Source organism: Euprymna scolopes, chromosome 38, assembly GCF_053919585.1.
Source record: "Euprymna scolopes isolate OS-2025 chromosome 38, ASM5391958v1, whole genome shotgun sequence".
NCBI lineage: Eukaryota > Metazoa > Mollusca > Cephalopoda > Sepiida > Sepiolidae > Euprymna > Euprymna scolopes.
This window is the reverse complement of record NC_136519.1, coordinates 9,782,314-9,798,252: the sequence shown is the minus strand read 5'-3', so window position 1 is coordinate 9,798,252 and position 15,939 is coordinate 9,782,314. Positions and strand designations below refer to the sequence as shown.

Below are 15,939 nucleotides of genomic sequence, written 5' to 3'. Positions count from 1 at the left end.
AAGAAAATACAACGTGGAAGCATGGAGATTTAGTGTCAAGAAAAAAGAAATAGACTAAAAAAGAAAAAAACCCCAATACAACACAATAAAATGTCTGGAAAAAAAAAGAAAAAAAAAAGAAAGAACAGTAGAAAAAAAATACAAATCATCACACACACAACGTAGAGTCCATTAAAACACTAGGCGAATTAGAAAAATAATTAAAAAAAAAAAAAAAAAAAAAAAAAAAAAGAGAAAAGCAATACACACGTACAACCTTTTCACGAAGAAAGAAAAGGAAGACACACAGATGTAAAACTTTATATATAGAAAATAGTTTAAAAAAAATGTTTATCGTATTAGGAGACATAGAAAAAACAATAGAAGAAATTGAAAAAAAAAAAACAGCTATGACGATAGACATACAGATAATAAATTGTAAATTTTTAATGAACAGCCAGTGAGTAAACCAGAAAAAAAAAACAAAAAACATATGACTTTAGTAAGTGTGCGTCAGGAATGAGCCTTTCAGCTTACCAAAAGATAAACACGTCAATCACAAATATGTGTTATGAATATTTTGTTGCATTTTTAAACTGTGGGAAACTAAGTGTAACTTTTGATGAAAAACAATGGAAAATGTGATTTTTTTTTTCCTTTTTCACTAATTGTACAATTTTTTTTCTAAGGAATTTTTTTCTGACATGGACAATTTTAGTTCCATCGAGTGTTAGGATTAAATTAAAAAAAAACAAAACAAACATTACAACAACATTTTTGTAATGTTTGTTTTGTTTTTTCTGTTGACTGCAATGTGTGGAGTCATATCAATCTGAGATTCACACATAGCGAACGCACAGATAATGCACAACACTTTCAGTTTTGAGACATGTGCAGTTATCGCTCTTATTTCCAGTAGTTGCATGTTTCAGCTAATAGGTGGCGATGTCAACTTCCTATTCTGTCTCTCTCTCTCTCTTTTTTTCCCCCCGTGGCATTGGACAAGAATGGACAAACATTCATGCACTTATTAGATGACTCCGAAAACACATGCAAACCGACTCGCTTATTGAACCATCTCTGCATTTCAGCAGACTTACAAAAGAAAATCGTTCAGTGATATCCAAGAGACTTTACAGCATCACATAAGGCTCAAACCATTCAAAAATGGTTAGCAGAACATTTTCAGCATTACATTACCCCCAACTTGTTGCCTCCAAGCTTTCCAGACTGTAATCCGTGTGGGGTGTTGTTGAGATAGATGTTAATAAACATCCTCAATATACCAAAGGTTCCCTGAAAGCATCCATAGTTAGCGTAATGGACAACATCAATGAGGACCATCTTATACATGGCTGCAAAAGGTTTAGGTCTTGAATAGAAGCTGTTGTTGAAGCGGAGGAAGATTTCATTAAATGAAATTATTAAATAAGTGTCGTTTATGTACCAATGTCACTTTATTTAATTACAGATGTGTTGTCGTTGTTTGTATTTTTTTATTATCTTTAAAAATGTAATGTTCTCAAACATCGGATGCATCATGTATATTTCCTGCAAATGTAAATATACATTTGCAGGAAGGTAATCTATAGATTTTAATATTACTGGCATTTTTAAAATCAGCAAATATTTATCATTTTGTAATGAATACCAGTCATGCAAAATTAAGTTTTAAACAAAAATAAATAAAAAGACAAAAACAAAAAAGAAATAGATAATTAAAGGAATCGTTTTTGGCATTGGAATCTAGGCACAAAATTTTTCCGATTCCGATACGCATAAAAGTTCCAATTTTTCCGATTCCCGCTTCAGATTAATCGTTCCAACACTAGTTAATAGATGCAAAACAGTTAAGAAAGCATAGTCACTCGACAGGAAAACAAGTGAAGAACGAATTGGTCAGAGATAAGTTAATTTGGAAGTCAGTTTCTGAAAGCCATCCAATACATGTCAACAGACGTTTACTTTAGTGTGATGCTTAACGGAAAGAAAGCAATGACCATTTATTATAGATATCTTAATTTTGGGAAAAGGGCTGAGCGTTTTACAGCATATGCGTATCATTGCGATTTAGATTATTAAAAGTGAAATTTAGTAAAAATTTTTATGCTCCAAGTTCTTAATATGAGGCGCCGTCAATAAGTTTCCAGACTTTTTTTCATATCGGCACATCTAATGATAATACACGCTTAAAACTCTAGTCCTCTTCGTAGTAATCTCCTTCGGCTGCAATGCACTTATTGTACTGTTCTAACAACTTCTGGAAGGATCCATGGAACTCCTCTTGTGTGAGCGTGTCAATGGCCCTTATCACAGCCTCTTTCATCTCCTCGATTGTCTCATAACGACAGTCTCTAAGGTTTTCCTTGAATTTACAGAATAACCAAAAGTCACAGGGAGCAAAGTCTGGACTATATGAAGGGTGAAGAACTATTTTGATACTCATCTTGGTCAAATAGTTTGTGACAAGGATGGAGCACCCTTGGGTCAAACTTTGTGCAAATCTTCCACATCGTCAGTTCCTCATGAATAATCGTGTACAGTTTCCACACTGCCATCAAACTATGCACTAATTGTCTCTATAAACACCTGATAATCCTTAACCATGAAATTCTTTATTTGGCCAATCAACTCTGGTGTTCTGACTTCCTTACTCCTCTCACACCTCTCGGCATCCCTCATAAACTCTCTGCCTTCCTTGAATCTCTTATGCCACTCAAAACTGATGCTCAATTCATGCAAGATGGTCCAAAAGCAGTCTGAAGTATTCCATACGTTTTTGTGGCATTTTTTACAAGTTTAAAACAGAATTTTATTGCATATCATTCTTCTAAAGTGTCCTCACGTCCAGATTGCATTTGTGAAATTCACCAGCTGTGACAATCAGGCTTTAGTAGGATGTATTTCAATTCCTGCGATAGCTGTTCATTTCAACCTGAAATCGTAAAAATCTCAGTCATCTCATAAGATATATAGCAATAACATACTGAATTTTCAAGAATCTACGGCAATTTTAAATGCCCGTACAAAACAAAATCTGGATACTTATTTCAAGCGCCTCGTATCTTGAAATATTTATTCATGGCATTTGGTTTGGTTGTTTTGTAGACGAAAATTGCCATCTTTGTTTTTTGACTTTGCATAACATGATTGAGTTTTGCAAAGGGAAAGGAAAAAATATTTGGTGTATTTTAGATCAGGAAGTTGGTATCTTCAGACAGCCTGATTTGGTAGCACCGGAGGATAAGGGGACATGGGAGGGTGAATATGTCAGGGGTTATGGGAGTATGCTTAGTTAAAAAAAAAAAAAAAAAGGGATGTGAGACTCTGGGGAAGCTAGGGCAGATGGAAGAAAGAATGCATATAGGAAGTGCATAAAACTGAATATGTAAAACAAAGGGGGTGGGGGTGGCAGTAAATGACAAAAGGATTCTAAACATAAGGTTTAGCATCATTATAGCTTGATTTTAATCTTCATTAAAGGGGGGACATAAAATTTGTGCAAAATTGTTCTTTTTTTTACATAGAAGTCACCACTTATCAAGGTCCAGAGGCCACTCGAGGATAAGAGTTACTGAGTGTACAGTAGTTAATGGGACAATATCGTAGTAATCGTTAGTAGTGGAAATTTGGTAAATTGGATTACTTAAGGGGAACGGCTCATCAAGAACTTGTTTACGTTGGACTTGAAGATGACCATATTGTAGTTAGCTGGAAAGCAGGCAAATGGAACAGTTCCACAGGTGTGCAGTTTTAAGAAAGAAGCTTTGTGCATAGAATCTACGTTTTAGTTTAGGCACAGATTAACAGTGGGGAAATTATTGATAGTGTTTTCAGGTAGACGAGTGTTTCTCGTGAAAGTTTACCGAGGGGGGGGGCCATAGATTGGAGATCAGACGAGCACTTGCCATGAAAATAACGATAAAGCAGAGACAGGCTCGCAACGTCTCTTCTGTGAGAAAGAGGTTGCAGGGAAGAGAAAAGAGCATGTTCGGGGAATTCATTTTACCTGCTTTAGTTCTACTATAAATTTCATATGATCTGCAATTCTTAACTACCGACAAATTATCGATTTTGGGGTGAGAAATCCTTAGCCTTTTGGCTCAGAGCAAAGTGTAGTATCTGTTCCAATCTGACCCCGTGTTTGACCTTGCTCTTGTAGAGAGACATGTAAATAAGAAACAAATTTGATGTCAAACCTGATTAAAATAACTCCCTATGCCCAAAGATAAATGGTGGGAATGAGGCGACAAAGTGTTGGTGGAAGATGGGGTAGAAGACGGAAGAAATGGGAGGGGATAGAAGTAGGTGAAAAAGTTAGAGAAGGAAGAAAACAACATGGCTGTCATGTCATCAACACAGTCCATACTTGCAGTTCAGATTTTAAAAAATTTTTTTTATTCAATTTTCACCCCAAACAAGGCACAGTGCCACTTTGAAGCAGGGGGCTACTATCAGGGACTTAATTAGCAGGGTCATTATGAAGGGAGAGGAGTAGAAAGATGTCTGTTCGTATTACACTTGAACTTCTGCATATCAGTACAGTTGGGAAAGCAGAATCCCGGAAGGGAGTTCCAAAGACCTGCAGTTCTGGGGAAGAAACTATTGGAGTAAAAGGCTTTCTTGCACCTAGGGATCTCTACTGTAAAGGGATGAAACTTAGTAGCTTGTCGGGTTTGTCGGGGATAGTTACATCGGGGAGGTACAAGTGTTTGCAGTTCGTCAGAGCATTCACCATTAAAGTATTTGTAGAACAGGTAGAGGGATGCAACATCTCGTCGATGGGACAGAGGTTGAAGCCTAGATGACCGTTCAGGACCTATCAGGTTGGCAACTCTCTTTTGAACCCTGTCCAGGAGCGAGACAATCAGCAAATGCACCAGCCCAGATGTGACAACAGTACTCCATACATGGGCGAATGGTTGCCTTATAGAGGTATAGGATACTGTCAGGCGTAAGTAGTTTTCTAGCACAGTAGAAGGAGCCAACCTTCCTTGCAGCAGCTTTGGCAATGCTCTCAATGTATCTATTCCAGTTCATATTCCCTGTAAACGTTAGGTCGAGAAGTTTAAAAGAAGTACTTTCAGGCAATGTGTTCTTGGCCATTGCTATTATTGGTAGAGAAGGTTTCCTGTAGTTATTGAAGGAAACAAGCTTAGTCTTAGAAGCATTGAATGTGACCATCCATTTTTGTCCCCATTCCACTACAGATTGGAGGTCATCCTCTAGTGTTTCTGCCATTTCCTTGGATATGTGTTCATTTGTTTTCCCCTCATATCTGTTATAGAGAGTGGTTTCATCGGCAAATATACCCATCTCCGAAACAATTTTATTAGGGAGGTCATTTATGAATATCAGGAATAATAGAGGTCCAAGGATAGACCCCTGAGGTACTCCCGCATTTATGGCATATTGTTTAGATGTACGACCGTCGAGGACAACTTGGATTTTTCTCTTAAGAAGGATTTAATTACATCATGAATTCTTCAGATAAACCACTAAAACAATTACAAATTTTTATAACTTAGTTTTCTTTTCAATTTTTTCAGCAGGTTATTATCGAATGGACACTAGTCTACAAGATTATAAAAAAATAAAAAAGTCAATATTTACATATTTGTAGGGGGGGTGCTATGTTTGTAATGCAACATTAGAATAAATCGCTCAGCCATTTTAGAACCACTTGATGTTTTTTAGGCCAAACTTCGTGAATTTAGCCTTTTTTCTTTCTTTTAAAAATAATTTAGCCTTTTTAAAAATTTTGTTTTTTAAGATAAGGCTAAACTGCATAAAAAGAGCTAAATTCGCGAAATTTAGCCTAAAAGCGTCGAGTTGTTCTAAAATGGATGATCGTTGCATTAGAAACTGAGCACTTCCTACAAATATTTTTTTTAAATATTGACTTTTTCATTTTTTTTATAATCTGGTAAAGTAGTGTCCATTCGATAATAATCCGCTGCAAAAATTGAACAAAAGATAAAAATAAAAAAGAGGGGGGGTGGCAGCGGTCACCCTAGGTTAATGAGTGTTAGGTAGATGGTGACACACATCCATGATGATCAGTAATGGTGGAACGGATAGGTTTTAATTGTATAAGAGGATAGCTCAACAAGAACTTATTTACATTAGACTTGAAAACGACCATGTTATAGTAAACTGGGAAGCAGCTGCATAGTATTGTCTCCGATAGAAAGACAGTTCTAGGAAAGAAACTTTGCTCATGGAATTTTTGTTAAGACTCAACATGTTTACAAGGGGCTGTAATTATAAAATAGAGACATAATCGAAAGAAAAAGACGAAGCTAACATAAATCAAAGAAAACGATAAAAATATTGATAGACAAACTTTCCATGATGTGAAAAATTATGCTTACCCTCTGTTGCAAAGAGTACCATTTAAGTGTTGGTCCTTCAAATCGGTAATAGTCAAATGGAATTGTAACTTCGCCCAAGAAATCATTCCTACCGAAACGGTCATTATGCCAAACTGTTAACCACAACGTCCGATTCTCCAATTCACTTTTGGCTATAGAATACTAAAAGAAAATTTGGAAAGAAAAAGAAAAAAAGTGAAAATTTAACATCAAAGTCGAACACATACTTGACGAAGAGAAGTTTTCCTGAAATATTACAACACATATATTCCACCTAACTGAACCAAGTAAAAACACAATACATTTAAAATATTCTGTATGCTAGTACATATATATATATATATATATATATATATATATATAGTTATCCACATATAGTACTGTTTCGCTGCTTCACAGCTCATCAGTGCAGCTAGAAAACAACTATCCTCAAGCCAGGATCGAAACCCGATCACCCAAATGACAGTCGGAGCTTCTAACTGTTGTGCTATATGGCTGTTGCTATGCGGGCAATGAATTAACAATGTTTTGACATTGTCCCAAATACCTAAACTCAATTTGTTTACACAAATATCATATTTAAGCATATTTTACAACCGGGTAATGCCGGGCGGCCTGCTAATATATATATATATATATATATATATATATATTGGATCAATAAAAGTGAAACTGCATAGCTTGTTCCACCATTATAACTTAATAAATATTGGGAACGAGGAGATGAAGTGTTAGTACAGGTGTTAGAAGGCGGAAGTAATGTGACAGGACCCAAAAAAGAGTCTTCAATCTAAAAGGTCCTGCACTGTCGACCGAGCTCCGGTCCTGCCTATCCCATCACTGCAATGTTGTATCTTTGTACCCGTTTTACAAGTACTTCCACAGAATGTGTTCCCCCCTAATAATAATAATAATAATAATAATATATAATAATATAAATAATGGCTGATCTGAAGAATCTTACCCCTCCTCTATTTTTTATATTTTCGTTAGTTTTTGTTTGTTTTTTTAAATTTTTGCAGCAGATTATCGAATGCACACTAGTCTACAAAATTATCAAAAAAATAAATAAAAAATAAAATAAAAAAGTCAATATTTACATATTTGTAGGGGGGGTGCTATGTTTGTAATGCAACGTTAGAGTAAATCGTTCACCCATTTTAGAACCACTCGATGTTTTTTTTTTTAGGCCAAACCTCGCGAATTTAGCCTTTTTTTAAATTTTATTTTTTTTGTTAAATAATTTAGCCTTATTTTGAATTTTCATTTCTAAGATAAGGCTAAACTGCATAAAAAGAGCTAAATTCGCGAAATTTAGCCTAAAAGCGTCGAGTTGTTCTAAAATGGATGATCGTTACGTTGCATTAGGAACTTCCTACAAATATTTAAATATTGACTTTTTCATTTTTTTATAATCTGGTAAACTAGTGTTCATTCGATAATAATTCGCTGCAAAAATTGAATAAAAGATAAAAATTAAAAAATAGAGAGGGGGGGGTGCAAGATTCTTCAGGTCCGCCAAAATAATTATCCGTTCTTTTTGAGTCTCATTGTATGCAACTTCGAATCATTAGTCATCTCCGCACGCATTAACGTTAGCTACAGCCGTGGTCACCGTCGTAGACGAAGGACAAACATCATGATCATCAGCATCATCATAAATAAATAACGATTGTGTATTTATTTATTCATAAATCTTTTTCACACTACATGTATTGATTTGTACAACCAGTAAAATTGCCCCCCCTCACACACACTTGTATAATCAATTATCTATTAACGAATCAGCCCCGGTCAGTTTGTACATTCCCAATGACGTCACCTGAAGTGGTGGGAACTAAAAAAAAAAAAAAAAAAAAAAAAAAAGAAACGTCTTTATTCACTCTTATTTTTTATTTTTATTTTTTTTTTGCATGCCATTTCGAGAAAAGCAAAGGAAAAAACAAAACAAAGCGCTTTCATCACTTTTGGCTAGGAACAAAGTGTAATATCTGTTCTGATACTACACTTCACGTTTTCTGTCAGTGGAGGAGAAATCCTTCATGACTAAGTCAATTCTTATTTCGCTGTTTCTAGACCAAATATAAAAGATAAAGAAATATTTCAAATTTTGTTTTGCTTTTTTTTTTACACACAAAAAAAAATACGTTTGGCTAAGATGTGAGTTGCTTATGTGCATACTCAAGAGAGCTTCTACACATGCTTGAGAACAAAATTCTGACACTTATCATTAAAATATGCAGCTAAAATATTATTATTTATTGAACATTTATCGAAAAAAAATATCAACAGAATAATTTCTAAATTAAACCTGCTGTCGTGTTTAGGATTCTTTGGTTTGACTCTTTTTTCCTTTTAATGGAAATCGCTCCAGACAAGGCATAAAGCCACTTAACGTAAGGAGTTAACAGGAACGAATGAGGATTATCACAAGGATTGGCCCTGGCTTTGAAAATACTGAGGTTGGAAGAAAATGGTCAGCAGGAAGAGAATAGCACATTTTTTTTTTTTTACTTGAGAGTAACCACTTATCAAGGCCCGAAGGCCACTTGAGGATAAGAATTAATAAATACAAGGTGGTGGAGTAGTAATCGTTGATAGTGTAAATTGGATAGAATTTCATTATTTATGAAGACGGCTCAACAAGAACTTGGATTTGAAGACTATTATGATGTATTCAATCGGGAAGCAGCCCAGCGGAACAGTGTTCCAAAGGTAGGCAGCTCTAGGAAAGAAGCTTGGATCATGGAATCTGCATTTAGATTTAGGCACAGTTAGAGAGTAGGGGAAATTATATAGTGGTTATAACTAGTCGAGTGTTTTTTGTAAAAGGTTGGCAAAGGGGGAACGACAGATTGGAGTTCCGTCGAGAACTTGCCATGAAAATACCGATAGAGCAGAGACAGGCTCGTAACGTCTCTTCTGTGGGAAAGAAGTTGCAGGGAAGAAAAGAGGGCATCACCTACTAGGTTTCGAAGGCGGTTTTGAACTCTATCAAGGCAGGATAGGGCATGCTGAGCAGCTCCTGCGTGATCTAAGTGATTGTCTTCTGGAGATTGAAGGTTCAATTCTCACAACATTAATAAAGAAGAATGATATTAACTCTTCCTTTTTTTTATGGAAATTGCTTCAGACAAGGTGTGAAGCCACTTGATGTAAGAAGCCAACAAGAACAAAAGATGATTATCACAAAGGCAGTGGATGCCTAACGACAAGGTTATAGGTAAAAGAAAAACAGTCATCAGGAAGGGAGTTCCACAAACCTGCAGTTCTTGGAAAGAAGCTACTTGAATAGGAAGCTGTATTACAATGGGGTATAAAAACAGTGAACTGATGGAGACCACTAGACCAATGAGTTAAACGAGCTGGAACAAAGGAAGCCGGAAATCAATGAGACAATTCTGTTAACAACTTGATTAATCAAAAAAAGTAGACAAAATGGCTGGACTTACCCTGAGTATTTCATCAAATACTGGGTTCAAAGAGTTTTTTTTCACTTTCGTCTTCCTCTTACCAGTTTTTGATTTGTCCGGTAACAAATAACTTTTTACATAACTGAAAAAAAAAAAAAAAAAATATATATATTTTTTGAGAAATTTTTTTTTCAGAGTTTCTTTTCTTGAACATCAAAAAACTGTTTTATTTGGATTGTTCGGATTACTCTTCTCATCTTCACAATGTTTTGGTCGATGTAACCTCCAATCTGACGAAGGCCAGAGGAATAATTGGCCAAAACGTTGTGAAACAATTACTAAAAAAGATTAGGCTAGCAGTCTGCAGATAAATAAATAAATAAATAAACAAATTACTCATCTCAAAGGATTCCAATAATAAACCATTCGGTACGGACCCAACAATGCAAGACCAGATAAAAACTTGAATTTATAAGATAAAAAAATCCAATTTTGATCACTCTTCGGGAGCCCGGGGACACAGTTGATAGAAGCATTGAATCTCTAGGGTTCCAGGTGAGCATAAAGAATTTGGTAAATTCAGTTGTAAAATTACACAGCGTTTAGGTTGTAGTAACCTCCAAGCTTCCTCAGGTGTACCTTCCTATTGAACACAGGAATCTTTCCGTCGAACTCCAAATGATTTAATCCGCAAGTGCCAAAGGCGTAGTGGATAAAGTACTTAGAAATATTCAATTGTGAAGTTACACTTTTCTGGAGGTTGAACGTTTAATCCTCAGTACAGGCGACACTCAAAATACAGTTGTGAATTACTTAGGACTAGGACCTCTACCCAGTCAAGGCTAATGGAACAAGATCACATTACCTCTAATGAATTAAATAAATTCGACAAGATACACCTGAAGAAGGTTGAAAGTTACATTGACTGCAACTTTTTGAAAATAACACTCAATAATCCAAAAAAGATTCTTATATCTAATAAGTCCCACTTTGTCAACTAAGCTCCAACCCCTGTCCCATCGCCACAATGTTGCATGTCTGTGCATATTTTACAAGTATTTTGATGGAATGTGCTCTAATGAATTTGTTGCACTTGTGCTCCCTCGACATACATATCCCTGACAAACCCGCTTAGCAACAAAATCACACCCCTTCACTGTTGAGGTCCTTAAATGCCAGAAAGTTTTCTATTCTAATAGCTCCTTCCCTCGAACCTCGAACTTTGGAATTCCTTTCCTACTACCTGTTTCCCTGACTGTACTGATATGCAGAAGTTTAAATGTAACATAAACCAACATCTTGTTAATCTTTCGTAGGCATGGTCCCAAATAGTAGCCCCTTACGTCCAAGTGGTAATATGCCTTGTTAGGAGTGAACGTGAGTAAAAAAAAAAGATGAGAGCAGTAGTCCAAAGAATCCAAATGATATGAATAATGAATCCTAATCTCAAAAATTCAGAAACGTAATATCAAAAAAACTGTTTCAAAATATTTTAATCTATATTTGTTTACATCCAGGATGTTCCAGCAAAATCTGACGCTTAATAAAAAAATAACAAAATGTTTATAAAAACAAAAATTGTACAGGCAGAGTTCGGACAGTTTATTTAGCAAGATCAAGAGTTATATACTACTAGGTGCTTTCAATGAGTTTCCAAACATTTTTGTATGCATTTCGACTTGTAAACTCTTGAAAATTCAGTATGTTATTGCTATACATCTTATGAGATGACTGACCAATCTTTATGATTTCAGGTCGAAATGAACGGCTACAGCAGGAATTGGAATACACTCTACTAAAACCTGATTGTCACAGCTGGTGAATTTCAAAAATGCAATCTGGATACCGCATTCCCGTGCCTATTTTGCAAGTATTTTAATGAAATGTGCTCTGATGAACTCATAGCACTTGTGTCCCCTCGACGTACATACTCCCAACTAACGTGACAATCAACAAAATCCCGCCCCTTCACTGTTGAGATTCCTAGATGCTAGAAAGCCTTCTACTCAATTTCTTCTCTTGAACTGTTGATTTTGGAATTCCCTCCCTGACTATACTAACTTGCTGAAGTTTAAATGTAATGTGAACAGACATCTTTCTGCTCAACTCTCCATAGGCCCCTGTTGGGGACAATCCCCAAATAGTAACCTCTTATTATTATATTATGATCAGGGGAACGTCGGATGTCCCGGGGAGAGAAGTGACTGACATTTAAACTAGTGACAATGTTATGGAAGTAACAGAATGTTTTGATAATGAAAGGTTTATTACATAGGATTGGAATTTAATGCAGAAGGAATAAAGCCAGAAATATATAAAGCAATAATAAAATGTTTAGAAGGATGTTTAATAAAAAAGGATTGAAATGTTTGGTTTTAATAAACAAAGATATGTGACAAAAAACCAGGCAAGGATCTTTGGTTACGTAGATACACGATGTAACGAGTTTAGAGACACCTTAGAAAATTAGTTAGTATGCAGTCTGTAACAGGCGACAGAGAGAGACGGTTGACAGATGGGATACCACTCAGCAGGGGCAAGGCCGATAATTCAGATGTAAACAGGACTGTATCAGTGTTCAACCTTTCCAAGATGAGAACAACATTCTGGAATAAAGGCTGCCGAAAAGAAATTTGAAGTCTGTTGTTTGTAGTAGAATTTTCATTGCAGCTTTCCGTCTAAGATCAAAGATGGGCCAAGTGTGTCCCCGAATTAGCCAAATGTTGTAACCCTATAGAATGCCATCCCCCCTTTTGTTGAAGGTATGTCTTCCTTTGTTTGACAAAGATGTTGATTCCATTCCTTATTTGTCGTTATGTGTGAACATACACCGGATATGTTGTTTTGTGACATTTTGAAAACCAGGCAATCACACAAAATACATGTACGAAGAACAGACACACATACGTTACATACACGTGTATATATGAACAGAATATATACACAACCGCACGCGAATACAATATATTTCAAGTGGCAATATGCCATGTTAGGGGTAAAAATTCTTTGGTCTGTCATACTTAAACTTGAAATAGAAAACACTTTGGTCTGTCACTATTTGATTTGAAATACCATTTGGTGAGTCACACTTTAGTTTTAAAAAGCATTTTATTTGAATTGTTACACTTGAAATAGCATTATTTTTATCTGTCATGAGTAAGTTTGGAAGTTTTTGGTCTGTCATGTTTCAGTTCGACATAGCATTGGTTTTGGTCTTTCATATTTCAATTTGAGATAGCATTGTCTTTAGTCTCATATTTCAGTTTGAAATAACATTGTCTTTAGTCTATAATATTTTAGTTTGAAATAGTATTTTATTTGATCTGTCATATTTCGGTTTGAAATAGTATTAGTTTTGGTCTGTCATACTGAAAATTGAAATAGTATTTTCTTTGCTAAGAGTACGGATTCAGAATATCTGCTCTTATAGCATTATTTTTGGTCTGTCAGGTTTCAGTTTGAAATAACATTGGATTTGGTCTATTATGTTTCAGTTCGAAATTGCATTGTCTTTCGTCTGTCATATTTCAATTTGAAATAGCATTATTTTTGGTCTGTCATATTCCAGTTTGACATAGCATTGTTTTTGGTCTTTCATATTTTAATTTGAAATAACATTGTCTTTAGTCTGTAATATTTTAGTTTGAAATAGCAATGTCTTTCGTCTGTCATGCTGAAGTTTGAAATAGTATTTTATTTGGTCCGTCATATTTCAGTTTGAAATAGCATTACTTTTGGTCTGTTATACTGAAAATTGAAATAGTATTTTCTTTGTTGAGAGTGGTGATTCAGAATATCTGCTCTTATTTAAATTCTACTTTGAAACAAAAATAAAACCTACATTACATAGTTAAACTACAATTTTCTATTCCGGTTGTTTTATTTGTTTTCTCTTTAATGTTTTATGGATTGAAACACAGTTTAACTAGACGACCATCACCCCCTCTCTCTAGCAAGAAAGAAAAAACAAAAAATTACACACTTGCAAGAGCACACAATTGCTTTTGAAAAAAAAAAAAAAAAATTACTCACGGATCGGATCGGTTTTTCTTAGTGTCTGCAGCTGCCAGGTCACGGCACTGCTTTATCCGGATCTCAAGGCAGACAGTTTTGTAGTCATAATCCAGACCAAATTGGATATCTCCCGTTACGTTAATCTTTCCGTAGTTGACCTCGCCAGCGTTGCTATAGTAACTGCTCAGGCTGTCACGGCTTCCCTGAAATGAGAAATCCGAGTAGGAATGAGGGATAAAACAAAAGTCATCTCGGCAGATTTGGAAACATGGGGGGAAAAAAAAAAAAAAAGAAAAAAAAAAACAAAAAAACAAATCTAATGTATAAAAGGCTATATGCCTGTCTGTCTGTCTTTCAGTCAGTCTCCAGATTTTCAAACTATCTCTTCTGAAATTAGAAGCTGCAGAGCGGCGCTAGGGGCCTCAAATGATTAGATTTTTGATGGACCATTCTTTTATCGGTCTTTGGCCGGTTAAAATAGTAAAATAGTTTTTAAGGTCTCAAAAAAAAAAAAAAAAAAAAAAAAAAAAAAAAAGGGTCAAAATTGAAAAATTCGTTATACATTATGTACATTCATTTTTTTGGCTAGTTGGCCTTTTGGCCAAGATCAAAGTGTAGTATCTGTTCTTCAGATGCGGCGCTTCTATTTCTCGTTCTCTTTCAGTGGAGGAGAAATCCTTCACGACTGAGACCAATTTTTATTTTTGTACCTTTTCTCCACGTTAAAAAATGACCCTGATGTCTCTGTCCCGTGGAGAGGCATTGTAAATAGGTACATTCATCTTAGTTTATTTTTAATTTTTCAATGCACTCTACACCCAAAGGATGATACTGACAGACTATGTGAAAAAAAAAAAAAAAAGGCGGTGGCAGTGGGCTGGTTTATATAGAAAACTGTAAATGACACAAGAAAAAAATTAGAAAAATACATCTCCCTATACTATCCAGATTTAATCATCTTCTTTGGTCATCAGTTTAACTAAGCCAGCTTTTAACGTTCACATTACATATCAATCATATCATTTCTTTTCATGCATCGCATATCCTCAACCCTCACTGCTCAGGTTTCACTTCTATGCATCATCTCATTGTCTACCCTTATCTTGAAGCCATGATGAGCAGTGACTATATGATGTTAAAAAACAATTGATATAGCAAGGTAAGTTTTTGCAAGGGAATACCAAAGAAAACATAGGAAAAAGTTATAGAAATGTACTGGAGAGAAAGAGGGATGAATAAAGACCTGGCAGAGATAGGTTAGTTTTGAAGCAGATTTTTTTTTTTTTTTTAACGCCGTTCAACATATGCTAGCAAGTAAAATGGTCGTTAAACCAAATATGACAATGATGTTGGCATTTTAACTTCATCTTCTCAGGACTTATCTCCATCTCAAATAGCTGGGAGGCATTGTCAATATCACGAGCGAGCTGGACAATTTTTTTTTGTCACTGCCGATTATGGCATCGATATCATTTGCGAAGCAATGGTCGGATATTTTACGCCCTCCAATATTAATATTTCCTTTCCTTTCATAATCCAGCAAAGTCATTATTCTTTCCAAGAATATATACGGGTTTGAAAAAAAAAAAAAAAAAAAAAAAGCAATAACAAAACACGCTCTGATAACAAACTATTTCCTTCATCTTCATAATGTAAACATGTGTTACGTTGCATGCTTTGTTTGGTGCATAGATACATGCGCCAGATGACAGGCCTGCAATGGGCAAATATTTAGTTAAGAGAAAAGAACCACACAAAAAAATGGGCTGCTCTTTTTTTTTTTTCTTTTTTTTTTTTTACAAAGGTGTCATCACTTATCAAGGCCCAAAGGTCACTCGAGGATAAGGGTTAATGAATGTAAGGTAGTAGTTTAGTAATAGTTAATGGTGTAGATTGGGCAGAGTTTTGATTATTTAAGGGGGCAGTTCAACAAGAACTTGTTTACATTGGACTTGAAGGCTCCCATATTGTAATCGGTCGGGAAGCAGGCCAATGGAAAAGTGTTCCACGTGCGGGAAGTTCTAAGAAAGAAGCTTTGGTCATGGAATCTGTGTTTAGAATTAGGCACAGATAGAGAGTGGGGGGGAAAAGTGTTGATAGTGGGTGTAGCTAGTCAAGTGTTTTTGTGAAAGTTTGGCAAGGGGAAACTCATAGATTGG

At 35.4% G+C, this 15,939-nt stretch overlaps 1 protein-coding gene across 6 annotated transcripts in view; it reads right to left on the bottom strand.

Moving 5' to 3' along the window:
• The window catches only part of LOC145263069 (uncharacterized), a 531,947-nt gene that overhangs the window by 16,054 nt on the left and 499,954 nt on the right, over positions 1–15,939 (bottom strand). For all 6 annotated transcript variants that reach the window (XM_080119927.1, XM_080119930.1, XM_080119929.1 and 3 more), the window contains 3 exons: positions 13,799–13,983; positions 9,806–9,908; positions 6,354–6,515 (listed from right to left, as the gene is read on the bottom strand). In XM_080119927.1, the coding sequence (XP_079976053.1) occupies positions 6,354–6,515; positions 9,806–9,908; positions 13,799–13,983 (450 nt within the window). The remainder of the gene's footprint in view (positions 1–6,353; positions 6,516–9,805; positions 9,909–13,798; positions 13,984–15,939) is intronic.